Genomic DNA, 27623 nt, shown 5'->3' with positions numbered 1-27623 from the left:
GATGGGGGATCAGTAAAATAGTTGCCCCTTTAGGTGCCATCTAGGGGTCCCTCATTGCAGCCCTGTGTCCAGCAGAAAGAAACCCTGCCGGCTCCTGCACCCTCCTCACCACTGTTGTTCTGTGTGAACCAGTCGTCGCCCTCACAGGATCAATCGTTCCATCAAGGCCTTCTTTTACACTTCCCTTCTGCTACACCAAGCAAGATGTAGGAGACCGTCCTGGGACGGCCGAGCTGATAATGTGCTCAAAGCACATGAGATGAAGTCTCACCAACCACGCTTCTAAGGAGCATGCTGGCTGTTCTGTCCCCAAGACAGAGCCGGTTTTTGGTTTTTAATTCTGTTTGGTCGTTTCTTTCTGTCCTGTGTTTTGCTTTCTTTATATGATGTCATTCCATAGCCCATCACGCCCTGAAGTAACTAGAGCCTAAAACAATATAGCAAAGTGGAGTTCAAGGGAGCTTCAGATACTGAATGTACTTGGTTACTAACCAAAAAACACTTTGGAAGAAAGGTCAAACCTATTTCTACAAAAACTGATCATGGAAAGCCTATGGGGAAACGTTGGATTCTGACACACATGGGGTGGCCTTGAGTTGGAGTTGCTCGGCAAGGGGTACTAATATGGCAACTGAGAGTGGATAAAAAGAACAAAGGGGAGTTCTACGAAGCCCCAAAGAGGTCAATGAGTTATGGGAGTCGGTTAAAGCTCCACCCAGAAATTCTGGTAATCTGGTTTTGAAAAACAACCCAGTGACTTCATACTTTGAGAAATATTGAAACGTTTGTTTGCTTCAATGAGTGGTGAATTTCACCAAACGCCCTGCTGGGGCGCACAGGCAGAAGAGCAGGTTTGGCCGACGTAAGAAACCATGGTGACAGGGAGCACTGGCTCACACGGGGCCTGAGAACAGACCTCACGGATCAAAGCTTGATCTCTTAGACAAGAGGAAACCAAGGATCGTCAGTTGGGAAATAGTGGGCTAGAATTCGTCTTCAAGGAGAAAACTGTTGACCTGGAAGTATACTAGGAAAAGGATTACCATGGAAAACAACTGTCTACTCTCTTACTATCACCGAGTTCAGAGTAGACTCCTACTTAGAAAATGATCCGGCATCCTCACCTCCTTTCTGTCAACAGCTACAGGTGTGAACTGAATGGGTCTCTAGGTCTACCTGGGCCTTTGGCAATACGGCCTGCCCGCCTTCGGCTGCCTTTCTCTGTTCAGCCACTAGATGGCAGCGCTCACCCTGCACTTAGGTGAGCCAGACAATGACCAATCAGGAAGACTGGGCTCAGCTGCCCTGAGAGTTTAAAGCACACAAAACCTCTCTCTAATTCCAATGTAACTTCTTGGGAGGGAGAAAGCATAAGTGTAGCAGTCGCAGTCAGGGTGAAGAGCAGGGTAGCTGAGTTTGTCCTACAGGAAATCCGGAGGGCAATTACACAAGCTGAGGCAGGCCAACGGAGGCAGCCCATGCCTCTGGAATCCAGCGAGAAGCCCCTGCGTATCCCTGCCCTGGAGGTCCGGTTGGTGAACAGTAGCTGCTTCAGAGCACGGAGGTCCAGAGCTCCTGTGCACAGATGCAGAGCACAGGGAAGGTCCCCACCAGCAGCACATGCCCTGCGCCAGGACTCACCAGGAGAGGGGCAGCCCTCCTCATCTGAGCCGTCTGCACAGTCTCGGTACCCGTCACACACCCAGCTGTCCATCACGCACGTCCCACTGCTGCAGCGGTAGTAGTTGGGCAGGCATGTGGAGGGCCCGGGAGTCGGGGAGGGGAGAACATGTGAACCTAGAAAAACACAGAACAAAGAATCCCAAAGACAAAGTGTTACAGGTAGCTTGATCCTGAGATCAAGTCCCACACACACGGCAGATATCTCAGTTTGGGCTGCATTTGACAAAGATCAAAGTGTTAAAGTACACAGATGTCACTTTCAGGACTCAGTCATGGTCTTTCCAGGGGCCTCATATGCATGGGAAAGGTAGACAAGGAACCACAAGACCAAAGAAGTCATGCCTCTGAATTGCACTGGCAAAGAACACTGAATACGCCATGAACTGCTAGAAGAACGAGCAAATCTGCTCTGGAACAAATATAGCCTGAATCGAGGCTAGTAAGGCTTAGGCTCGGATTCTCTGGACATGTTATCAGGAGGGACCAGACCACAGAAAAGGACATCAGGCTTAGGAAAGGGTCACCAAACCCCAGGGCAACCCTCAATGAGCTAGACTGGCACAGTGGCTTCAACTATGGGATGAAACATAATAACAACCATGTGGAAGGTGCAGCAACGGGAAGTGTTTTACGGGGCTGCTGTGAGTCAGAAGTGACTGCACAGTGTCTAGTAATAAGCCAGGGAGGCACCCAGCCCATTTAAAGGTCGTTTGTCCTGAGGCTTTGGACTAGGTGGCCCTCATTTCCCTATTTATGATACTTTGAGTCAACATTTAGATCTCTGTGCTTTTGGAGTCTGGTCCTGAAAGGTGTCTGGGAGACTTTCTCCTGAGGCCCATCGTTTCTTCTGGTTAAGTCCATTGCAGCCACCTGCAGACCTGGCGTCCAGAGCAGACTGGAAGGAAAGCATGGGCATGCATTCCACAGCAGGGCTTCCTAGCTGTACGGCTGCATAGCCATTGCCAGGGGGCCTCGTGATAAGGCGGAGTCTGACTCAGGTCTGGGCGGACGGCCATGCTGTGATTCTAACCAGCTTCCCTGAGATGTGGGAGCTGCTCATTTGCAGGCCGTCATCTGATTGCTAGGCTGTGGAGAGCTAGAATGGCATGATTCTAGATCAAGCCCCGGCCGAGAATTTGCAACAAGATCTCACAACAGGGGATGAATCATCCGGGGAAAAGGGGAAACCCATGGCGCCGGTTTGCACAGCCGAAGGGACTTAGAAAAGAGGTCAGAGGTTTCCTCCACCAAGAGCTGAGGAATAAGCCAAGCTCTGACAACCCGGGTCCATACTGTCTCAAACTGGTTTGTTTAGGTTTGAGCACCCTCTTCCTGAGAATGTGGCCCTCCCCCCCCCACCAATATACTGCCTCAGAATCTACATTGTAGCAAGATCATCAAGCCATTCTTGTAGACCCCCAAGGGGTTCTGGGCACTTTGTACACCTGGGGAGGGGACGGGGGGGGGGGGGGGGGGGGGCAAGGCAAATTCTCAGCAGGGGCGCAAACCAGAATGAAGCAGTTCAAAGCCCAGCGAGGATCGAAATGAAAAGGGTCGGACAAAAAGAACTGGATCACCCGTGCGTCCTGGCTACGGGGTCATCCCGGCCCCCAGCCTCTTACCTGCACAATCCTTTTCGTCAGACCAGTCCCCACAGTCATTCTCCTGGTCACATTTCCACCTGGTGGGGATGCAGTGGCCGTTCTCACACGGGAACTGGAAGTAGCGGGAGCAGTTGGGGGCTTCTGTGGGGTTTTCTGGGGAGTCAATCACACCGTAGTCAATTTGCCTGCACAACGTAAGGGCAAACCCCAACTAGACCCATCCCCCTCAACCCCTGCATCCCGGGCAGCCTCTTCTTCTCTACAAGTCAGCATCCTGGACTCAACACCACACAACCGCAAGAAACCCCCTTCTGGTAAGCTTCCCTGAAGTAAACTTTGGGCCTCCCTGGAGTTTTGTGCTGACAGTTCCCAGTGAAGAGCCGGGAAAGTGGATGGTGGTAACACTCTGACGTCATGGTCCTTGTCACTTTTAGGGGCCTAAGAGCTACCTCTGCGATTCTTACCACTCCGCCTTACCCACAATAACCCTTTCATACACTCCCACCCTTCACTAGTCCCAAAGACCAGGTTGCTCAGTGGAAATCGGCAAGATGTGGAAACCCAGGGCGTCCACATGCAGTCGCACCCTGGAGGATGGCATGTTAACTGCCACCTGCGTCGTTATGAGATGACTACCACCAGCAGCCTCGCAGAGCCATCAGACTGCGGGGAAGCCGCCGGGACGTGGCTCTCACCGTGCATGCTGTTAATGGGCAGACTGGCCAGACGGAAGATGCTGTGCTTACTGACGCTGTGACTACGGTCACGCGAGGGCCAGCAAGTGCGCAGACACAGTATGGTCTGCCCCATTGGGCACAGAAATTGGATGGATACACGTGTTCCTAGCAGGTACTGCGGCAGGTTCTACTTGCAAGACTTACCGCCACGTGTGCCCACGCGAGGACTGGCAGCAACTACAGTGGAGGAAGAGCCCCTGGGGGGCGGGAATGGCTAACACTGGGCTGCTAACAGAGGTTGGAGGTTGGGGTCCACCCCGGGGCACCATGGAGGGAAGCCAGGAGACGGATCTACTTCCAGAAAACCGGCCATCGGGACCCCTCCAGGGCACAGTTCTACTCTGGCCCACGGGGCACCGCGCTGGCACATTTGGCTTGCCGGCAGCTGGGAGGGCAGGAGCACGGGGGCCCCGCAGACCACAGTCTCACAGGCCCTCACCACAGTTGGCTTCATCAGAGTCGTCGCCGCAGTCGTCCATCCCGTCGCACTTCCAAATCAGGCTGATGCACACCCCGTTCTCACACTGGAACCCAAATTCATTGCAGACCTTGTGGAACTCCGGGGCCGGGGCTGCATAAGGAACAAGCATGACCCTGGCTGCTCCCACACGGGATTTGACACGGGGAGCGGCTCTGAACCACGAAGGAAGAGCAGCACGCGTCCACACCCAAGAGCAAGGTTTTCCCCGAGTAAGGATTTGCTGAGGGCAAAAGGCAAGTGCCAGCTTAAGCGGGCACCCCTTTACAAACACTTATTGACAGAGCCCAGGGCTGGTGGCACTGTGGCTTTGGCATTGGGCACGCCCATCCCAGCTCCCGTAAAGGCTGTGGACGCTGTAGAGATGCTCAGCCTCGGAAACCCTAGAGGCCCCTACAGATTGGAACAGACTCAGGGCGGCGAGCTTGGTGTGGTCTGGTGCCTGCTCTCAGAACGCTTATATTGTGGGCGTGCCCAGGACAGCAAGGATAGGAGCAGGCCAAGCAGCGATACGTTCTGTAAGCCCCTCAAGCCAGGTGCAGTGGGCAGAGGCATTGGGGGCGGGGAGAAGGGGTGATTACTATTTAATCTAACATTCAGATAGGGGGACCCCTGGCCAAAGATTTGGTCATTCGCCACACTCCCTTTATATAAGTCCAAACACTCTGTCACGACCTGTGAACTAGATGGCGGGACATCCCCCTGAGAGCGGGATGCCACCCGCCCGCCTGCCCCACTTACAGCATCCTGCAAACGTCGAGTCTTCATCCGACCCATCGAGGCAGTGGATGATCCCATCGCAGACCATGGAGCGGAACAGGCACTGCAGGCGGTTCTTGCACATGAAGTCCATGAAGCGGGTGCAGAGCAGGTCCGGCATGGTCTCTGTGAGGAGAAGCGGCCAGGAGCACTCACATGGCTGGATGCGCTCACCACGGACAAATGTCCACTGAGGCCAACCATCGCTGCCCACCATTCACCGAGCGCTCCGCAGGCCCATGCCCGAGCTGAGTGAGTGACGTCAAGTGTAGTCCTGACCCTCCAGGCTGCCTACGTTTTTAAGATGAGGAGACAGGGGCTTGGCAGAGGTAGCAGTTACGTCACGGGCACACTGCTGGGCCAGTGGAGCCGAGCTGGAATCCTGAGCTATGTGACATCAAAGTGCTGGATGTTCATCATCACTGCTCCAACAAGGCCAAACCCACTGCCACCGAGACCACCTGTCCCACGGCAATGCTCTAGGGCAGAGGAGAATTGCTCCACGGGGTTTCCAAGGCTGGCAGTCTTGGTAGGCGCATCAGCCTCATCTATCTCCAGTACAGTGGCCAGTGGGTTTGAATTGTGGACCTTGTTGTTAGCAGGCCAACGCCTAAGCTACAGAGAAACCAGGGTTCACACGGTATTGACTGGATAGCCCGAGAGCTGGCTAACTTCTTTTAAAAAGGGCAGACAGAGAAAATGCTTAGGCTCTGCAGGCCTAGCTAACGCTTAACTCCTCAGCTCTGCCAGTGAAACATGGAGGCAGCTGTACTCGAAATGCAGATGGATGAGCAGAGCTGGATTTCAATGAAGCTGTATTTACAAAAGCCAGGAGTGGGTGTGATCCTCTACACTGAACTGGCATCCTTCCTCCAATCCAGTGTATACTGAATCAGAATCTAGCGTTCACCAAAATCTTCAGGTGACTCTTAGAGATTCCCAGGTAATTCTTAAGATTCTTAAGATGTCGGCATAAGAGTCACCAAGGGAACCCCTTACATGTGCATTCTGAATCAGTGTATCTGGGTAGAAATGCACATTACCAGCAGGGGGCAGAACTGCAAGCAAGCAGTTGGAAGCCCTACCAAAACCAGGGGAGCAGCCAGGGTTGGCTCAGAGGGCATGGTTTTCCGACTCTCGCACTAATACATTGGTTCTCGATTGGGGCTGTATGTCACCTGGAACATTAAGATAAAAGAGAGCGAGAGAGAGCGAGAGAGAGAGACTCATCACCCAGGCTTCCTTTGACTAATTAGATCAGAGTCTGGGGTGGAGTTGGACGGATCCCGCAGCTTGCAAATGCCACCAGGGGATTCCATTGTGCAGCCAAGCCTGCGTGGTAGTGACAAAGACAACTGTTCCAGGTCTAACACAGCCAAGGAGAGGAGGAACGCGCACTCTGGACACTTACTGAGCGTGGTAACCGTGTGCATTAATACTGCCTCCACTCGGCACAGGCCACAGGGCCATGACTGCGGGCAGCTGACCACAGAGAGGCATGCTGAGAACACGGCTGAGACTTGCTCCTGACCAGAACTGTATCCTGAGCATTTCTTATCTTGAATTTTTAACTGGTTAAGTTCCATTATCACAAGAAGGAAAAAGCAAACTATATGTAACACAGTTGACCGGGCTTAAAATTATTACCCAAGTTTTCATGAGACACACACACACGAGGAGAATAAATGTGGAATTCAAAAGAACACCCAGAGACAGGAAGCACATCGCAACTGGGTGTTAATGCTCCCCCAAATCTGAATAAATTCTACACCGGCCCCCACTGCCCTTGGCCTGCCCTCCTTTACCCAGACCAAGGCTGGCCTCTGTCACCAGCCTCGAAGCGTGCTGGCTCAGGGGCCACAGGAAGTATGGAGGAGAGGACTCGGTGACGGCGCAGCTGGAGGACTCACCACAGTGCTGCTCGTCGGAGCGGTCGGCGCAGTCGTGCGCCCCATCGCAATGTTTGCTGGAGGGGATGCAAAGGCCATTCGTGCAGCGGAACCCATTGCACCTCTTCTCTGAAACCAAGCACAGAGAAGCAGCCGTGGGAATGCTGACCCAAGCGAAAGCGCGGCACCAAGGTCCCTGCGCATTTTGCGCAGAAACTGATGAATGGGAGCCTGTCCTGTCATCCTGTACACTTTCATAAACAAACAAGCAAACAATAATAAAGTACATCAAGCAAAGAACGGGAGAAATGACTAGGGAAACAGGCAGGGCACTCACACACATTACCGGTGGGTTATAAATCCGGCCACTTGGAGGCCGGGCAATCTGGCCATGTGGTTGTTATGAAATGCTGCTGAGTTGATTCCAACCCACAGCGATCCTCTGCACAACGATGAAGCCCTGCCTGCCCTGCGGCAGCCTCGTGGCGGCTGTGACGTCAAAGCCACGGCTGTCCCTACCACGTCAATCCATCCCGTGAAGGCTCTTCCTGTTTCGGTTTTACCAACATGAGGTCCCCTTTCAGGGACTGGTCTCTCCTGACAACATGTCCAGAGGGCTTGAGATGGACTCACACCCTCCTTGTGTACGTAGGTCCTGCAAGGCAGGTGGTCTGCTCGCCTGGCAGTGCAAAGCACTTCCCGGAGCCTTGGCATCACCACAATGTCAGCGCATGAATCCTTTGCTTTGGTCATACTTGTTCACTGTCCAACTTTGGCCCATCCGGCTGTAGCTATCAAAATGACAGATGTCTATACTTTGCGCTAGCAATTCCACTTTGAGAAATGTAGTCAGATGAAACAAGTAAAACAGCATGCAAGTGCAGGGTTATTTATCGCAATATTGTAACATGCTGCAAACCACATACATGCCACCAATGGGGGTTACTTCAGAAGTTATGCTATAAAAGTTATCCCACCGCGCTATAAAGTTCTCTTTGTAAAAAGCAGGCCCTGGATCTACAGAAGGAGAAAAGGTTTGCAGCAATGTACACAATATTATTTGTGGGAAAGGAAGACAGCACAGCAGATTTAAATGGGCCGGTTTATGCACAAAATCAGAGACAGTGACACAACTGTGACTGGCTATGAAGGAGGCAGTGGGGAAATAAGTGGGTGGGAGAACCTTTACAGCGTATTCCTTTGTCTGTTCTGAACCACGTGAATGGTCACCTTAAAAAAAAAGTACAACTACTTTAAACAAAGTGCGTCCATTAAAAAAAAATGACTCTGAAAGGCCAATCACAAAAGGTCATAAGTGAGATCACTATTATAGGAAAAAAGCAGAAACAAGTGAAAGACTTTCCCCTCCAAGGGAACAGACCTTGGAGATTGGCAATGGGGAGACAGGGAGGGAGGATAAAGTGACGGGCTAGCCTGTGGACAGTGTAACTTGGGTGGAATAGAAGATTCCACAAAAGAATGAAGTGACCCCAGGCCCAGTAATTCCCTATTAGGGAATATATTCCAGGATCGATCTCAAAAGAAATGAGATATAGCGCACTTCCAAGATTTGAATAGCTACACTATACGGTATTAAACCATACCATACCAACAGCACAAGCGTGTAAAGCTCAGAATGCCCAAATGCCTAAGCAAATCCCTCCCAGTGAGACTCTGTCCCGGGGTCTTGGAGACTAATCTTTAGGGACTGGCGTCCTGATCTTTGTCTCACTGGAGGCGGCTCCCTAGCCATCTGGGATATGGCACATCCTGTTTGCTGAAAGCAAAGAGGGATTGAAGCACTTACTGACCACAGGCTTCAGTGTGGATTACACCTCAGCATAAAGGCAGCAATAATCCTCCCACCTGGGCATCAGGGCAAACCACGGCAAGAGTCAGGGGACCACTTTACTTGGACCCACAATCAAGACTCAGGAAAGCAGCAGTCAAGAAACCTGATGTATTGCACTGGGGCAGTGTGCTGCACAAGACCTTTCTACTATGTTAGACAGCAAAGAACTCACTTTAAGACTAAGGTGCTAGGGTATTTCCAATAGCCCCGGTGCATTCAGAAGCTGGGTAATGACGAAGGAAGACCACAGGAGAACGTTTATAGTTGAATTATGGCGCTGGCAACGAATATGCAATATGCCATCGGCTGTCAGAAAACAAACACGTCTGTCTGGAAGAAGTACAGCCACAGTTCTCTGTAGAAGTGCGGCTGGAAACACTACATCTTACGTAAGTAATTTGGACGTTACCAGGCCCTGGGGACGGACAGCGTGCTTGAGAGAAGGGAAGGCAAAAAGAAGAGCATCCTCAGTGAAACACACTGAGACAGCAGATGCAAACAGGGGCTCACGCCAGGAGAAAAATTACAGGAATGGTGTGGGACTGGGCAGGGCTCCAAGTCAACAATGAACAACACTCCTCAAAACTGTGATACAAGCGCAAAGTGGGTGAAGGGAGACAGTGGTCAGTGTGAGACATTTATATGTGTGTGTGTGTGTGTGTGTGTGTGTGTGTGTGTTATCAAGGGATCCTGATGTGAAGGGAGACAGTGGTCAGTGTGAGACATTTATATATGTGTGTGTGTGTGTGTGTGTGTGTGTGTGTTATCAAGGGATCTTGATGTGAAGGGAGACAGTGGTCAGTGTGAGACATTATATATATACACATGTTATGATATATTATATATACATTATATACTATATATTATATATGTGTGTGTGATCAAGGGATCCTGAGGGGGCAAGGGGGAGATGAGCTGATACCAAGGGCTCAAGTAGAAAGAAAATGTTTTGAAATGACGATAACCAACAAATGTACAGATGTGCTTGACACAATGGATGGATGGATGGATTGTGCTAAGAGTTGTACGAGCTCCCAATAAAATGATTAAAAATTTTTTAAAAGGATGATGGTAACATATGTACAAATGTGCGTGACACAATGGATGGATGGATGGATTGTGATACGTGTTGTAAGAGCCCCAATAAAAGTATTTAAGAAAGAAAGGAAATGATAACAACATATGTGCAAAGGTGCTTGGCACAACAGATGGATGCATGGACCGTGATACGAGCTGCAAGAGACCCCAATAAGATGACTAAAACAAACTTTGTGATGCAACAGGTAGAGTACCCACAACGAAATTCAGAGAATGACTACAATGTCATGGTCACGTGGAGAGCGTGGCAAAGAGATGAGAATAAAGAATCTTACAAATATTTGGTATAAAGAGAGATCTTGTATATTTAGTTCGTGTGACTATCTTGCAAGTATTTCTTTTCTATTGTAAAAATATCTCAGAATTAAAAACAAATCAATTACACCACAAACCTTCCACCTTAGAAGGGTTGGATCATAACAGAGTACTTTCCGTCACAAAAACCAAGATCAAACTCACTACCACCGACCGCATCCATGTGGACTCCTACCGTCCCTGAAGAACAGGGCAGGACTGCTCCTGTGAATTTCCCAGACAGAAACTTTGGAAACTCTTTGTGGGAGTAGAAAGCCTGTCTTTCTCCCTCGGAGCATCTGATGGTTTCAATCTGTGGACCTTGGGGATCACAGCCCAACTCGTAACCATGACACCACCAGGACTCCTATAGTCCTGAAAGATACTATTTATACAGGAGTTGCTGGCTAATTTCTAGCAGAGGAAGGGGACTGTGTCCAGTTAGCAGCCTGGTTGTTATTACTTGACTTCCATTTCCTTCCTTCAAAGATGTTATGCAAAACTTGTTATAAAAAGCTTTCTTGAAAAAGAGATAGTGTCTGGGGTCTTAAAGGCTTGAAGGTGAACAAGCCGCCTTCTAGCTCAGAAGCAAAAAAGCCCACATGGAAGAACACACCAGCCTGTGTGACCATGAGGTGTCAAAGGGATCAGGTAAAAGGCATCATCCAAAAACAAAATTACCATAGTGAATGAAGGGGGAAGTGCAGAGTGGAGACCCAAAGCCCATTTGTCGGCCACTGGAGACCCCCTCACAGAGGGGTTTAGGGGAAGAGATGAGTCAGTCAGGGTGCGATGTAGCAACAATGAAGAACACAGCTTTCCCCCAGATCCTGGATGCTTCCTCCCCGCAACTACCATGATCCGAATTCTACCTTGCAGGACTGGATAGGGCAGAGGTTGTACACTGGTGCATATGGGGGCTGGAGGCACAGGGAATCCAGGGTGGATGATACCTTCAGGACCAGGGGTGTGAGGGGCGATACTGGGAGAGTAGAGGGTGAGTGGGTTGGAAAGGGGGAACCGATTACAAGGATCTATATGTGACCTCCTCCCTGGGGGACGGACAACAGAGAAGGGGGTGAAGGGAGACACTGGATAGGGCAAGATATAACAAAATAATAATCTATAAATTATCAAGGGCACATGAGGGAGGGGTAAGCGGGGAGGGAGGGAAAGGAGGGGGAAAAAAAGGACCTGATGCAAAGGGCTTAAGTGGAGAGCAAATGCTTTGAAAATGATTAGGGCAAAGAATGTACGGATGTGCTTTATACAATTGATGTATGTATATGTATGGATTGTGATTAAGAGTTGTATGAGCCCCTAATAAAATGTAAAAAAAATGATTAGGGCAAAGAATGTACAGATGTGCTTTATACAATTGATGTGATAAGAGTTGTATGAGCCCCTAATAAAATGTTTTTTAAAAAAAAGCTTTCTTGAGAATTAAGACTATATAATGCAGCCCTACGTGTTACATAGAAACAAAAGTGAAGGCTCTTGAGAAGCCAGGATGGCGTGGTTCTGTCTTAATTGCTTTGGACATGTCATCAAGAAAGACCAATCACCAGGAAAGGCCATCATGTTTGGTAAAGAGGAGGGAGAGGCTCATCACAGACCAGGAAGACCACCGATGGGACTGACTGACACGGTACCCACAGCCCCGGTAACGTTCTGTTCTGGGCCAATGGTAACCACCACCACCGGCACCGGCACCGGCACGCATGGCAGGGCAGTGCAGCACAGACGTGCATCCATTATTGAGGAGTGCGGCTACAAGGGACGGTATTCCATCCCCTGGCCCGTCCGTCTGCTGCCTCTTGCCCTGAACAAGAGCTGCCGTGCAAATCTGGGGCGGACAGAAGCATCTGCAGTTACCACAGTTGACTGGATCCTCGTCAGAGCCGTCTTGGCAGTCTGTGTCTCCGTCACAGGCCCACCGCTGGGGGATGCAGTGCCCGTTATGACACTGGAAGTTGGAGGCATCACAAGTATGCGAGATGGCTGTAAGCAGGAGAGAAGAAAGAAGTGGTCATGCCTCCTTCACCCCCATGCCCCTCAGCCACCCACCGCCCCAGGGCCCGGCTGCAAAGGAAAACTGCTCAGCCATACCGTGCGCCACCCACCGACCGCTTGGTTGTCCTGTGGGGGCTTGAGCGATGGCCGTGATGCTGGAAATACCCGCAGGGTCACCCATGGGGGACAGGGTCCAGCAGCACTTCTAGATTAAAGCTGTAAAGCAAGGCCTGGCCATCTCCTGCCCAATGCAAACCTTATGGATCACAACAGAATTCTACCTGACACCGAGCTGGGAGATCAGCCCCGGAGGCTGGAAGCCCTTCAGAATCAAAGGCAGCTGTAACCGTGGACTCAAGCAGACAAGGAGCAAGCAGGTGGCACAGGGTCAGGCAATGTTTGGCTCTGTGATACACCGCGGCGCCAGCCGTCAGAGCCGATCTCATGGCAATGGACGACCACTAGGTACTCAGGTACGAACTGAAGTATCTTACTCTCCTCGGCCAGCAGGTAGGGCCTGAGGCTGCCGTGAGAGCAGGAGGCTTTCCGAAGGAGCACCGACTCGTTCCTCTAGCTCACACCTGCTGCAGCCATGCCGCGGTGGGGCGAAAGGCCTCTTCCCAGCCATTTCAGAGTAAACACGAATTCCCTTTTACGGCGCAGGAGCCGGCTCAGAGATGACAAGACTTGCCCATGTTCACATAGATGATCAGGCAAGAAAGCCAGGGCTTTTGCAATTCCCAAGCACACTGTGCTTGTCCCCCTCCATCTTGCTATTTAATCCTCACATAAACCTTCTCATTCCTTCAGAGTCGGGGAGACGAGGAAAGGCCACGTGGCCCAGGAGACTGGGTGCTGGTGCTAGCTCAGACACTATTTAGGGGGCTGGGTGTGGGTGTGTGTCTGTCTCAATTTCCTCATCTACACACTGGTTTCTAATAATCCTTCCTAGATGTGCACAGCCATGGCTTTATCACTCTAAATAACTGTGCAGATGGAAAGAACACAATTTCGAGAGAAGAAAACAAAAAGGGCAGGCTCCTGCCCCAGAATTCCCTCCCTCTCGGTCCACTCCAGAGTAACAGCTCTCAGCCAACCGTGCACGGCATCCGTTACAACCCGGAGAGGGAGAGCAGAGCCTCTGTTAGACATGAGCAGCCTTGCGTGCACACAGGGCTGGGGTCACCTGGAAGTCATTTAGAAACATTTCAAAGCCTCGGTCGGAGGCCTGTTCAAATGCACAGTATCTGCCTCAAATCTAACCAACACCACGAAGCCCCTTCTCCCTTCGATTTCCCATCCCTCCTCTTAAACAGAAAGCTGTGTGGGCCTGCTCTCTGCCGAGTAAAAGTGAGGACTGGCCTTGTTTACAACCAGCATAAAATTATATAATCAAGATAAATGGGCTTCCCGTGAGCCTGCCTGTAGGCTGGACCGTCTGGGGCCAAACAAACAAAAGCAGGTTCCCGCGTCCAGACTACAGCGTTCTCCCATGGAGACGGTTTTGGAATAAGCCACTCAAGGTTTGGAGCAAATGGGTTTAAACGTCCTCGAAAATTTCTGCTGCATTTAAGACTACTTTTGAAATGATTAGAAACAGAAAGAACCTGATTTCTCAAACCACTTTATAACAAGTAGCTATGTACTACCCCTGTCTTGTCTCCTCTCTAAAAACCCAGAATATTCTTGGTAGGATGCAAATAAGACTACAGGAAGCTTCGATAGTTTGCAATCTTTGGCACTCAGAATCTATTAAACACCTTTTTAAAATGCATTTATCTCTGGTAAGAAGAATAAATGTGCTATGCATGTTACATGAGCTCTCACCCAAGTAAGAGCCATCAGCCAAAATACTTCTGATGTATTGGTTTCACAAGTCTGAAAAGCCTTTTAAAAAAGTCTCCACCAAACCCTAGCTCACACTCACAAAATAGAAAACTCACCTAAACTAATTGCCACACGAAACCACTAGCGATTATTGGGCCTGGGCATTTCAGTTTTAATTGAAAGAAATCTCAGAATGCTAAGAGTTTCTAAATGACAATCTGGGGAGGCAGAATCCAAAACACACACACACACACACACACACACACACAGAGTTGAGAAAGACTTACCAGTTTGTGCAGTGCACCTAAGTGCCGAAGCATGGCGGGAAGACCTAACTCTGAGCCTTTTCTTTTCACCACTCACCTTATCTGGAGTTTTCATCTTCCTAATAGCTTACTGGCTATGCATCAGAGGGCTTGATAAATAATACATGATTTTCTTTCATTTTAAAAAATTACATGGATGGAAGAGATTAACTTTAATCTACACTGAAAAACTGGGCCAATAAACAGAATGATTTGCATGATAATGTGAGGGTAAGGATGGAGGAGCTAGTGAGTGAACAGTGATGGAGCACCGGGGTTCTGACCAAGAGCATGTGCCATGAGGATGACATAGGTTAAGCACTTGGCTGCTAAGGGAAAGGTCAGTGGGTCAAACCGATCCACAGAAAGATGTAGATGACATGGATGCAGATAGTCCACTGGGGCACCCATTCAAAAGTGTGTATTGGGGGCGGGAGAACCCCAAACCCACTGCCATCGAGTCGACCCTACAGGGCCCAGCAGAACTTCCCTATGGGTTCCCAGGACTGTACCTGCTTATGGGCGTAGGACGCCCATCTTCCTGCAGGAGCAGCTCATGGTTTCAAACTGCTGACCTTTCAGATTGGAGCCTGACATGCAACCATTCTACCACTAGGGCTCCCCAGCAAGCTTATGTCACTATCACGGGATCTTCTTTGGGGAAAAAAAATCCTTTTGTTCCTGGCGTCTGAGGTTTGCCCTGTTTAAATTGGAAAATTGTTTAAAATTATAAAACCCTATCCCATTAGAGCTTGGAAGGATCATGAGATAGGAGTACAGAGATGAAGAAATCAAAGCCCCGGGGTTGTAAATCTTTAGAGGAGCTATCAACTTTCTCATCCTTCCTCCAAGGGGTTAGTGGGTTTAAACCGCCAACCTTGTGGTTAGCAGCCCAGTGCACACCCTATCAGGGTCACTCTTAGAGGAACAGAGCAGAGGGATCAGTCACTATAGAGAGGAAAGGACTGCCCCATTTCGTGGGTTGAGAAAGTGCAAGCAGGAAAAGAAATGCTCGTCTAAACAGAGTGTGAATGATGAAAGTCTGAAAAAAAGAAGCGTCCAGCATACATGAGAGGTAACGGGCCCAGCTGAGAAGCACCCATGCAGACATCCTGGGAAGTACAAATGTAGTCCTTGACATAAGGCATCTCGATGTGGAGATGTTAGACAGCAGACAGATCCACCTTCAAAGGGAACTGAACTGAAAAAGGTAGGTGTGAGAAAGGAGCTCAGACGCAGGCATAAAATACAAAGAGAGCAACTTGGATAGAGACAGCAAGAATAGCCCCATCACTTACAGATGTAGCAGTCAACCATGCGTATGGAGAGAACTGGGTGAAAGGGTGTGAATGCTGTTCTGTGGATGTAGCTGTAAGAAAACCGAGTACAATAAAATGTGCGACGTCAAAACCCACGAGGGTGAAAGGCACAGGAAAGGGAAACCCACCAGGAAGCCAAAAGCAGGCAGGAGGGGAGGAGACGCTGGTGCAGAGATGGCCAAGAGCGAGGCCAGGGTGAGGTCAGCTGGCCCTGACCTAGTCTCTTTGGCTTCGTGGTAAAAGCTTAATTTATGAGGGCAGGAAGTGAGTGTCGTGTCACACATCTTAATGAGCTCACATCTGACCTCTGGCTATTTTGGGGTGCTGGAGAAGGGGAGTCATCTTGAAAAGGTTGGGAGAGCAGCCAGGAGAACAAGGCTGCAGTTGAGCAACGGGGACAACGCACGTCCCCCAGGGAGCCCAGCCGGGAGAAGCCAGAAACCAAGCCAGCCAGAGACATGAAGTTGCTCTTTCATTCTGCAGGCCCGGCACATGCTGCTGGAATGCAGCCCTGGCCGGTAGGGGTGTGCGAACGAGATGTCCAATCAGACCGCCGTAAGTGAAGCTCCCAAGGACTGCCCTCTAATTGAGTGTCCCCCAGACCCCTGATTTTCAAACATCAGCTTCTCTGTGGATCTGCGTTTCCCCTGCCTCCGCAGGGCACGCTCATCGACAGAGAGGCATTTTCTCGGTCAGAAGCAGAGTTACGGATACTGAGACTTGGTCAGAAAGGACATGGGTGCTGTGTATAAGGGGACAGACCTGAAACATTCTGTGCGGTGTGATACGTAACTGGCATTTGTGTCCGCTGGCTCGTAAGGCCACCTCGAAACCAAAATCAATGGGATAGAAAAGCTGTGTAACATTAATCTTTAGCAGATCTATCTTTATGAAATACGTTTTTACAAATCCTTTGGCAAGCTTCGAGTTCTCCGATGCCCACCAGTGTGGTAAACCTTGGGGAATTCTAGGAAGACGAGGGAATAAGGCAAGGGAACTAAACGGCATCCCACACCAAACAACCGCAAAGCGGGCTTTACCGATTGCCAAATGGAGACGGCGTTAAGGAGTCAAAGCAGATCGGCCATACAATGGCTAACCTGAGGTTTTCCTTCCACACTGTGCTCCCACCCATTGATCACGAAAATAGTATAATAACCAGAAGCGAATTTCATAGGGACTAACTTGAAGAGTCAACCTGCTATTCTTTTATGATGGAAATATCATTTATAAATTATCAAGGGATCGGGAAGGAGCGAGGGAGGGTGGGAGGGGAGGAAATGAGGACCTGATAATACCAAGGGCTCAAGTAGAAAGAAATGTTTTGAAAATGATAATGGCAATAAATGCACAAATGTGCTTGACACAATGGATGGATTGTGATAGGAGCTATGAGCCCCCAATAAAATGATTTTTTTAAAAGAATTGGAAGTTAAAGGAAAAAATGTAGCAAAAAGCATTATATTCTTTGTTTCTATGTGACTTAGCTAGAAATCCTCCATAGTTGTGACCCTGAGCTAGACCTCTCTGTCTGTCTCACCCGGTAACCCGTGTAGTGTCCAGGCTTCCTGCCTCCCTCATGAAGGGCCAGGACCCACACACCCACCTGTCTCCCTAAGTAATAGAAGCTCTCAGAACACACATGTTTGTTAAAACAGCCTTTGTCTGTCTAGCTGATACCAGTCATACCAAGATTTGTGTCTGTCTGAAAGAACTGTTTCACTTAGTGCACGTATGCATGGGCGTGTGTGTGTGTGTACAAGGGGGAACCCAAAAAAACCTGTGATTCCCCCCCAACACTATGTATTTAAATTTTTGTACAAAACAACCTTATCACCTTCAAAGTAATCGCCATTACACTTCATACACTTGTCAAATCTGTGGTTCCATTCTTGTAAACATTTTTCAAACTCATCTGTTTAGATGGGTGACAGTTTAGATGACTCCCTCAGTTTTTTCTTCACCTTTTCTATGTCCATCAAATCACTGTCCTGTCATGTCCCATTTCATTTGTGGAAACAAAAAGAAGTTGCATGTAGTGAGGTCAGGTGAGTAAGGTGTGTGGGACAAGAGAGGCATGCTGGTTTTTGCCAAAAACTGGCGCACTGAGATGGTTGCACAAGCAGGTACATTGTCGTGGTGGCAAAACCAGTCCCCCGTCTGCCACAAATCAGGCCTCTTTTGTCACATAGTTAAGCAATCTTTTCAAAATCTCTAAATAGAAAGCTTGAGTAACAGTCTGATCTGGTAGAATGAACTCCAAATGTACTACTATCCCCCTCACATCACATCTGGCTTGGGGGTGGTGGGGTACCGTGTGTGTGTGTGTGTGTGTGTGTGTGTGTATCCTGTGCAAACAAAGAGATGGGAGAGACCAACATTTGGGGGCAGGATTCCCCAATCTCCTTTCCCATATATGTAAAAATAAACTTAGAATCTTTCAACTAGACCTGGTTTCTGTAATCTGGCAATGGTGACCAGACACTAAGGGCCCTCTTGCAGCCTACCTTACAAGATGTTGGTGACAATGAAGGGACAATTGTGGAAGCCTTCTGGTAAGCTGAGAAACCCCAGTTGGGAAGCTTTTCCTGCTGGCTGGAAGGCCACTGCAAATTGTCCCAAACAGGCCGGGACAATCACCTCTGGTGATTGCCAAGAGGCCTTTAACCCTTGGCTGCTCTTCAGGCTGCTGGTCCTCCGACTCCCAGGTTTCTTCACCCAGGAGTCAAGATTCTAAACATCTAGTTTGACCACCCTCCTCAGTAAGTACACTCTCTGTATCTGGTAAGTGCGCTTCTGTATCGGTAAAGGCCCCACATCTGTCCCAAAGGAAGGGCTGAATTTGGGAGCTCTCCTCTGTGCATGGGAATCGGTCAGTAAGATCTCATCTCTGTCTGTCACTCTGAGAACTGAAAGAAGCTAGTAATTCTAGTTTCTTGCTGGGCTTATCTACTGCTGTGGCAAAAGAATCTTTCATCTGAGGGCCGATGGCTGTAGGGCTGTCAGTTCATTAATGGTCCAGCCCTGTGAGCGAGACCTGCCTGTGGGCTAGTTTACTATTAGCCACCAGCTTGGGGTCAGGTTTCTTTAGCTGACTGGCTAGCCCTGTGCCTTCCACCTGTAGCATAAAGATTTCTCTGCTGCCATTACAAGTTTAGTTGCTGAGAAACGTGTGTGTGTGTGTGTGTGTGTGTGTGTGTGTGTGTGTGTGAGAGAGAGAGAGAGAGAGAGAGAGAGAGAGAGAGAGAGAGAGAGAGAAAGATCAACCAATAGTTGGTTTGAATTTTACAACCTCAGAAACCTTGGGAAGCAATTCTGGCGCTATCCTAGAGATCACTCTATGAGTTAAAATCAATTTAATAAACACATTTATTTTAAGTCAAAATATAGAAATTTGGGAGACTCTAAGGAAACTGAATTTGGATAGAAAGGAAAAAGTTAAGATCAAGTGAACTAAATTTCAGCAGTGTCTGGCAGTGCATAAATAACTAAACTATTTTAAGTGATTTGCTAATATTATCATTCAGTTAAAATATTCACTGTAATTAAGGGTATAGAATTAATATACATATAGACATCTGTTAAATAGTGCTTTTTCCTAACTATAAAGAATTATTATAAGAAATAAACAGGAACAATGGCTGAAGAACTCATTGCTAATTCTAACTAAACCTGTACCTGTCTGACTGAAAGTCTAATTAATAGTATTAACAAATAATTACATTTCAGGCCACAAAGGAAAAGGTTGTATTGCTAGTTTAGAAATCTAACTCATCTCTGAATGATCTGATTTCCAGGTGGAGGGTGGATTAGATGTACCAAACCACGTGGTCTCAGACAGGGCTGATACTCTGGCGTTTCTGTAGCTTGGCCTGGAGGACACTTTGAAACTAGTCCGCCCAGGAGTCCAGAAGACTTCAAGTAACGTGAATGTTGGGCATGCTGTTCTGCCTGGGTGCTGCGCAATAAGTATATCTTACGGGTGTCTTACAAGAAGGTGTGGTTATGATTGGTGGCTTGTTTCTTTTGGACCCATCTGCGTGCCTACAGGCTTAATTGGGACTTGCCTTTTGACTTGGTACAGTTCCCGGATTGTCTTTCTTGGTTTGGAATGTGTGTATCACATTCAATTAGTAAAGTGTAACACTTAATGTGATAGACCCCAGTGAAGGAACTTAATATAATCTGGGCTAAGAGGCTGAAGGAAGGTAAAATTAGTGATGGTAAGCGTCTGGATTTTGTGTGAGAAGGAAAAAGAGCGTAGTCAGGTCTTAGAGTAGAATGTCTGGCTGTGCCAGAGTGTGAGAGAGAGTGACTGCTGAGCTGGGGGTAAGTAGTCAGCTCAAGAGAGAGTGAAAGCAAACTGTGTCTGGATGTGAAAAACGGGGGGCGCGAAAAAGATCTGAAACCTCTGTGGTAGTGAGCTAAGTTATTCTTAGAATAAAGAAAAAAATTATTCTTGGAATCTAAAAGGTTGCGAGTCCCTGGAGACTACTGCAACATGGGTGTCTGTATGTTCTAATAGTAAATTCAAATGGTCCTAGTAGGCGTGTTGGCCAGGGGAAGTTGGGGAAAGATTGCAAGTAGATCATTCCCACAACTTCTCAATCATACAACCGCGAGATGACGACAGAAAAGTTTGGTAGTTGAACTTTGGTTAATTTGAAACTTTCGAACGTGGCATTTTGAGAGGTCCCTTCTCTTAACTGACTTTGTTTGCTTGCTATTAGTGTATGGGTTCCCCACTTATGTCTTAAAAACGATATTCATTTATGTATGTTTTCCTGTGACTTAATGTGGCAGGGCCACATCAGACTCTGTCATTTACAGATGAACTTTTGATATGTGGACTCACTCAGGTCCTTAATCAAAATTCCCGGTAGAAAATGGACTCGACTGGACTTATCAACAGGGTTCAAATTCTAAGGTGGAGCCCGCAAGTCTAAATCAGGATTCTGGAACTCTGGAAGGGGGCAAGATTGAGAATTATAGTGGATCCCAAATTTGCCAAGAATAGTTAGCTACTAACCAGACGGAATGTTTCATTAAGTTCTATATGTGGAGATATTGTGGACATTTTTAAAGTATCCTCCGTATGTAATTAGCTATTTTTCCTCACTTTCCTCAGAATGTTTAACTTGAAAGTTTAAAATGTCAGGGTTTGCAGAGTAAAAATCTCTATTGGCAGATTTGATAAATTCATCAGATAATGGTTAGAGAAGTTGGTAAAGTTAGAGCTCTAGGTTGTGAAACAGACTAACAGTGACATTTCCTGGAAGTGCCTTGTTCACACAGAACCTGAAGCCGTATGGGTGGCAGCTGATGTTAGAGCTCTGTGAATAGAGAGACACGTGCTTTGTGGTACTTACTGTTCTCCTTCCAGGTACTGAGCCTAATATTTATTGTTAGCATCTCTGTTTGGTTTCACCTTAGAAGTTAACATAATACATGTGTAAACCGTTTGTTCTGTGTAGCTTTCTTTAAGTTTTTCCTCTGAATATTAACATACCAAAAAAATTGTCACTTGAAAGCCATTTTGAATTCCAAAGACAGCCCAGGCAAGCCAGCAGAGTGTGTTGCTCAGAGCATGGTGCCCCATTGAAGGTTGAAGACACTGGCTCCAGAAAAGGACACTCAGACTAGTCACTAGAGTTTAGGGCAGGTGGACAGTCTCTGAAGCAACGTCATGAGGTGTCATCTCATGTTTCCGGTCCACCTGCCACTCCATGTCTGTGCCTCCTTGAACCCACTGGTCAGAGGGCCTCCCGTCAGGCCGAGCCGCTCTTCATCTGAGTGACAGGACAGAAATCCAAGGCCAGACAGGAAAGGGTTAACGCCAGCTCCAAGAGCATGAGCTCACTTCCTTAGTAAACAAAGGCAAGCAGCAGCCAGCCTCCAGAGAAATGCTTACCTTGGTTGGGAAAGGCTCCCGAGCAGTGAATCCGCCATGCAGATTGTTACTAACTGCAATTCTGACGGAATTTATTCCCTGCCTTTCGGCTTCGTGTGGCCGGCTGCCTGGATCTGGGATGTGCTTTGGGGGGGGGGGTCTGCAGCTTCTTTCGGAGGTCCCGTCAAGGAGACCCATTTTGAGAACCCACTGAATGAACTAGACTTTGTCTCAAGCACACGCAAGGCAGGAGTGAAGAAACTGAACTACTCCTTTGGACTTTGAATTGAAATGCTGTCGTGGATGGACAACTGTTCCCAGGCCTGGGACCTTGGTGTCAGTGGACGTGGTTTAAATCTGTATTGCTCTGAGATTACCCAGTGACTGACAACTGAAGACTACACTACATTGGCCGCTTTCTTCGTTATCTGCGACATGTCTTCATTTCACCGACAAACGGTCTTGCCCTTTGGCTTGTTTTCTTGAGCGGTGTCCTGCCGTCTGCTTCACACCTGCACAGGTGAACTCTCGGGTACTTCAGTCTAACAGGGCTTATGGGGATTTACATTCTAGACCATTGACTAAGTTAGTATTGCTCTTAAGAATACCAAATTCATTCTTATGGTGTGGCCTTGCTTAAGACTCAACCTCTCGTGCACTGATTGCCAAAGATGTAAAAAGTGCACAGCCAAGTGTGGTGAAGAAATCACACGGTGCCTGGCTATCCGAAACAGGTGTCCAAAGACAAGCAGCCCTCTAAGTGAAGCGTCAGCTAAGTCCACGCGGAAGAAGCCCATCAGCCTGTGTGGTCAGAGGATAATTAATCGTATAATCGGAGGGAAGAATTGTATTTGAGCTCAAATTCTCAGTACTTTAAGGGTGTGCAAGCTCCATTGCAAAGTTCTCACATAACTGAGTTCCTACTGATCATCAGCCATGAATATTTCCAACAAAACAGATCTCAGAGATATGAGAGATTAAGATGAGGAGTGGGGTGCCAATACGCTATTCTTTTATGATGTAAATATAATGTAGTTAGGAGAATCATATTCTTTCTTTCTGTGTGACTTAGCTGGTAATCCTCCATAGCTGTGACCCTGAGCTACACTTGTCTTGCCTCGTCTCGTCTCACAGACTATCCTGTGATACTGTCCAGGCTCCCTCCCTCCCTAAGGGCCAGACCTGCACACCTGGCCTGGTTCCTCCAGATTTAGGGTCTCTAAGTAATGGAAGATCTGGGGGAAAATATGATCTTTGTTAAAATAAACCATTGTTTTCCTAGCTGGTACTTGTCATTCCAAGATTTGTGTCTGTCTAAAAGAACAGTTTCACTCAGCTGGTGTGTGTGTGTGTGTGTGTGTGTGTGTGTGTGTGAGAGAGAGAGAGAGAGAGAGAGAGAGAGAGAGAGAGAGAGAGAGAGAGAGAGAGAGAGAGAGAGAGAGATTTGTTTCTGTCTAAAAAAATGGTTTCACTCAGCTGGTATGTGTGTGTATATGTGTGTGTGTGTGTGTGTGTGTCCTGTGAGAGCAAAAGGATAGAGAAGCTGGCACTGGGAGGGAGGATCCCCTGTTCTCCTGTCCCATGCATGTGAAAAGAAAACTTAGATGCTCTCGGCCCCACCTGGTTTCTGCCATCTGGCAACAGTGACTGGGAAATGCAGGCCCTCTTGTTGCCTGCCCGAGAGCAAACTTACATCCAACAGGAAAAGTCGGACACTGGCTGTCATTTACATCCACTAGCAGTGCTCTTTCACCGCCTCTGTTGCTTCAGCACTGCTCCAAGTGGGGTCTCAGACCAGGCACCAGTCTGTGTAGAATTCATTACTGGTCTTAAGGAACCTGAGCCAGTCAGTAAATCAACTATATGACTCAGGAGACACTATTTAGTTCAGCTGGCAGATTGTCACGGCAGGACTTTCTCAATGAAGGAAGCAGCATGTCAAAGTGCCTCGGGCGCAAGCTCCCGCATCCTCCCACCAGCTCTTTGTGAAACAGTGGATGATTCCTGAGGCCTGAGGCAATTCTCCAAGAGAAGGTTTCAGACTGCAATGCCAACCAAACACATACACACTCATGCACTGGAGTGAGTCAGGAGGCACTGACCGGTGCAGTTGGCTTCATCAGACCAGTCCCTGCAGTCGTTGTCCCCGTCACACACCCAGGAGGACCGGATGCACATGCCAGAGCTGCAACTGTATTCATCGCTCCTGCACTGGTGAGCTTCTGCAGGGGAGACCACGAACACAGAGTTAGAGAAGCCAGCAAGCCAATGGCCCCCGGCACCTCTGAATTGCTGCCTGTAGTGATCAGAGCTCACAAAGCTTAGAGACAGATACGCCAGCACTGATTGATGAGCTAGCTCGGGTCCCTTTCACTAGGGATCTGAAATCGTTTCCAAATGGGTTACAGGTAAAAAAAGCTACAATTCTCGTGGCTCCTGGAGCTACGGACACCCTTAGGCTCCCATGGCTGCTGGTCTCCAGAAAAGGCCAGCTTTCTGAATTGAGCCCAGGACACTCACTCCAGCAATATGAAGGGGCGTCCAAAAGTCCATGGAAATGTCTATGTATCGTTCCATGAGCTTTTTGAAGCCTCCCCTTGTCTTATCCATGATGACGCCTGCTATAAAAAGAACGGTCCGGTGACCCACTTCTGAACAGCCAGCCCATGAGAACCCTATGGGAATCGCAGGCCAATAGGCCACCATGAGTCGTGGCTTGCTCGATGGCAGATAACAGCAACATCATCACATTGGTTAGGACGCAGAAGGTTGGACAGCCATGACCTTAGAGGGCGATGGCCTCAGGGAGGCACAGCAAGGTTGTGGAGGCCTAAGGTACAGTTCCTGAAAAGGAACAGCGAGAGCGCTGGATGTGCTGATCACAAGGAGACGCTCGGCCCAGGAAAAGGGAGGCTGATGTAAGCTCCCAAAGAAAGAAGGAAACACAGGTGACGGAGCGTCTGTGGGCAAAGCTCCAGGGATACTGAGGGGGTGGGGGAGGGGTGCTGTCTTGGCCCTGGGGCAAATGAAGCAGTACAGCCTCACCAAGTCTTGGAAGGAGCCTGTACTCACAGCATCTTCCGCAGGCCCTTGGGCTGTTGCTACCACAGAATTTTTTAGTTAAATGTGAGAGATGCTAACAAAACTGGAAAAACCTCCATGGGGCCCTCCATGGCTGCCCTAGTTGCCCAACCCAAGCAACAGTTGATGGTTAAGCTGGTGATTTGGATATTTGTGAAGCAGTGACCTGGAGATTAACGAAGTAGTCTCAATCAGGAAAAAGGGCTAGCTGGGGCCTCAAGATGGGAATGAGCCATGAATGAAAAGACGTGAGCACTAACCACTGTTTAAAGGTCAATGTGCCCAGCACAGACGGGATGCCTATACCGGGCCAGGGTACAAATTGTAATGAAAGGAAATGGTTGTGAATTCAAGGGCAGAGCTTCATGTCCTTCACACTTTACCAAGATAAAGGAAAAGTTGGTCATTCCCACCCCCCCCAAAAAAAAATGCCTGTGGGCTAGAAACTCTCCATTTGAAAGTGGCCCTGGACAGGCTGTGTTAGTCTGGATAGACTAGGGAAACAAATCCATGGACACATATATGTGTATAATAAAGAGGTTTATATACAAAAGCAACTGAACATTGAGAAAACATTCCAGCCCAGTCGAGATCAAGTCCATAAGTCCGATATTAGCCCATATATTCGATACCAATTTATAAAGTCCTCTTCAGAGTCATGAAACCCATGCAATGATCCCGAATGTAGAAGATCACAGGCCAGTGGATCTAAAGTCTTTGGACCCAGTGTCATTGGAAACAGCTCAGCGTTGCAAGGGTCTCTGCATCAGGGTGGGTCATGTGTCTTGTTAGTTGCTATGTCTCACAGGGTGTGAGCAGAGAGCGAGGAGGAAGTGCCAGATTTCCCAGAATTCTCAGGAGAAGGCCATGCCCACACAGATGCCTCATTGGCTAGGACCCAATTGACAGACTAGACTCTACCCCCTTCACTGGTAATCCTCTCAAATTCCCAATTATCTAACTATGTAAACATATGTAGGGACAGTCCCCACTTGCCTTATCTCAGGGCCTATGAGTCACTGAGTCTGCTCAGCATGCAGCGGGCCTGCCCATCTTCAGGCCCTTGGGTTCTGTGCCTGTGTGCTGCATGTCTCCTCGTTAGGCAACCAGGAGCTAAGCACTAGGAGCAAGCCCACTGACACAGGGGAGCGAGCCCCCACGGAAGTGACAAGGCAATACTGCGTAACAGAAAGAGCCTGGAATCAGAAAGCGGGTTCCAGTTCCATTATCCAACAAACTAACCATGCTGCCCTGAGTCAGCCCCCTCCATGCCCCTAAGGACTCCAGGCAAGGACTCTCAATTAAAAGGGGGGTAGGGGGAACTCAGGACTCTCTAGTATTTCTTACAATTCCAAACCACTCTTGTTCTAAATTTATTTCATTCAGAAAACACGTGATCAAAAGGTGATTTGCACCATCTACTAGCCCCCAAACAGTTTAAAGAACTGTTGCTCATGGGGGGCCATCCAGCAGTTTCTGACTCATAGTTACCCTATGGACGACGAACCAAAACACTGTCCAGGCCTGCACCATCTTCCCAACTGTTCTTAGGTGTAAGCCCGTTGTTGCAGCCTCTCCTGTCACTCCATCTTGTCACGAGCCTCCTTCTTTTTCACTGACCCTCTATACCAAGTTGGATGCCCTTCTCCTCCAGGGTCTGGTCTCTCCTGACATGTCCCAAGTACGGGAGACAAAGTCTCACCATCCTCGCCTCTCAGGAGCACTCTGGCTGTCTTTCTTCCAAGACAGCTTTGTTTGTTCTTTTGGCAGTGCATGGTATTTTCAATATCCTTCACCAGTATCATAATTCAAATGCATAGATTCTTCGTCATTCCTCCTTATTCAATATCCAACTTCCACATGCATGCGAAGCTACTGGAAACACCATGGAGCGCTAAGGTGCACCTTAGTCCTCAAAGTAGCATCCTTGCGTTTCAATACTCTAAAACGATTTTGTGCAGGAAATGTACCTAATGCAATGCATCTTTTTGTTTTCTGCGTCTTTTGAGCTCAATCGCTGCTTCCTTGAGCACTGACTGTGAAGCCAAGCAAGATGAACTCTTTGACCACGTCGATCGTTCCTCCATTTATCATGAGGTTAGGTGGTGAGGATTTGGGGTTGAAATGCTTGGTCTTCATCATGAAGTCTTCCTCACGTTTAGTACACGAGAGTGTGTGGCACTGGCATATCCCAGGCTGTTAATAAGCCTTCCTGATGCCGCGGTCTTCTTCAGGGGCTCCAGCTTCTCTGATGATGTGCTCAGCACGCAGGCTCGGTGAATATGCTGAGCGTAGATCACTGATGCAGACCTCTCCCGATTTCAGCCCGTGTTCCCTTGCTCAGTTCAAACAGTTGGCTCTTGCTCCATGTACAAGTTCCGCAGGGGCACACTGAAATATCCTAGAATTCCCACGGTTTGTCCAGCCACACAGTACCATGTCTTCGCACAGTCCATAAAGCACCAGTAAATGTCTTTCTGGTACTCTCTGCGCGGTGGTTACATAATTTCAATGTCAACTTGAAGATTTAAAAGTGTAGGGGTGGAGTCTAGCCTGTCAATCTGGTCACAGCCTGATGGCACCTCCTTGTGGGCATGACCTTCTCATCAGGGGGGGTGCCAGGGAACCTTCACCACCACCCGCCACCCCACTTCTGCTTGTACCTTCCTGTTGGGAACCACACTGAGACCTTGCAGAGCCTAATGCTTCCACCACCGTGGAATCCACTAGACTTTTCTCACACTGGTCTATGACCTTCCTACATTTTGCTTCATTCAGGCTGTGTGAGTCTGAA

The 27623-nt window shown here is 48.5% G+C and overlaps 1 protein-coding gene across 2 annotated transcripts in view; it reads right to left on the bottom strand.

Moving 5' to 3' along the window:
- SORL1 (sortilin related receptor 1) overlaps positions 1–27623 on the bottom strand; it is a 215236-nt gene that overhangs the window by 48644 nt on the left and 138969 nt on the right. For both annotated transcript variants that reach the window (XM_075546728.1, XM_075546729.1), the window contains exons 25-31: positions 23851–23970; positions 12270–12395; positions 7172–7279; positions 5244–5387; positions 4464–4595; positions 3306–3440; positions 1642–1797 (exon numbers count right to left, since the gene is read on the bottom strand). In XM_075546728.1, the coding sequence (XP_075402843.1) occupies positions 1642–1797; positions 3306–3440; positions 4464–4595; positions 5244–5387; positions 7172–7279; positions 12270–12395; positions 23851–23970 (921 nt within the window). The remainder of the gene's footprint in view (positions 1–1641; positions 1798–3305; positions 3441–4463; positions 4596–5243; positions 5388–7171; positions 7280–12269; positions 12396–23850; positions 23971–27623) is intronic.

This window comes from Tenrec ecaudatus, chromosome 4, assembly GCF_050624435.1.
Source record: "Tenrec ecaudatus isolate mTenEca1 chromosome 4, mTenEca1.hap1, whole genome shotgun sequence".
NCBI lineage: Eukaryota > Metazoa > Chordata > Mammalia > Afrosoricida > Tenrecidae > Tenrec > Tenrec ecaudatus.
Note: the sequence above shows the minus strand (reverse complement) of the source record. Positions and strands in the feature narration are given on the sequence as shown.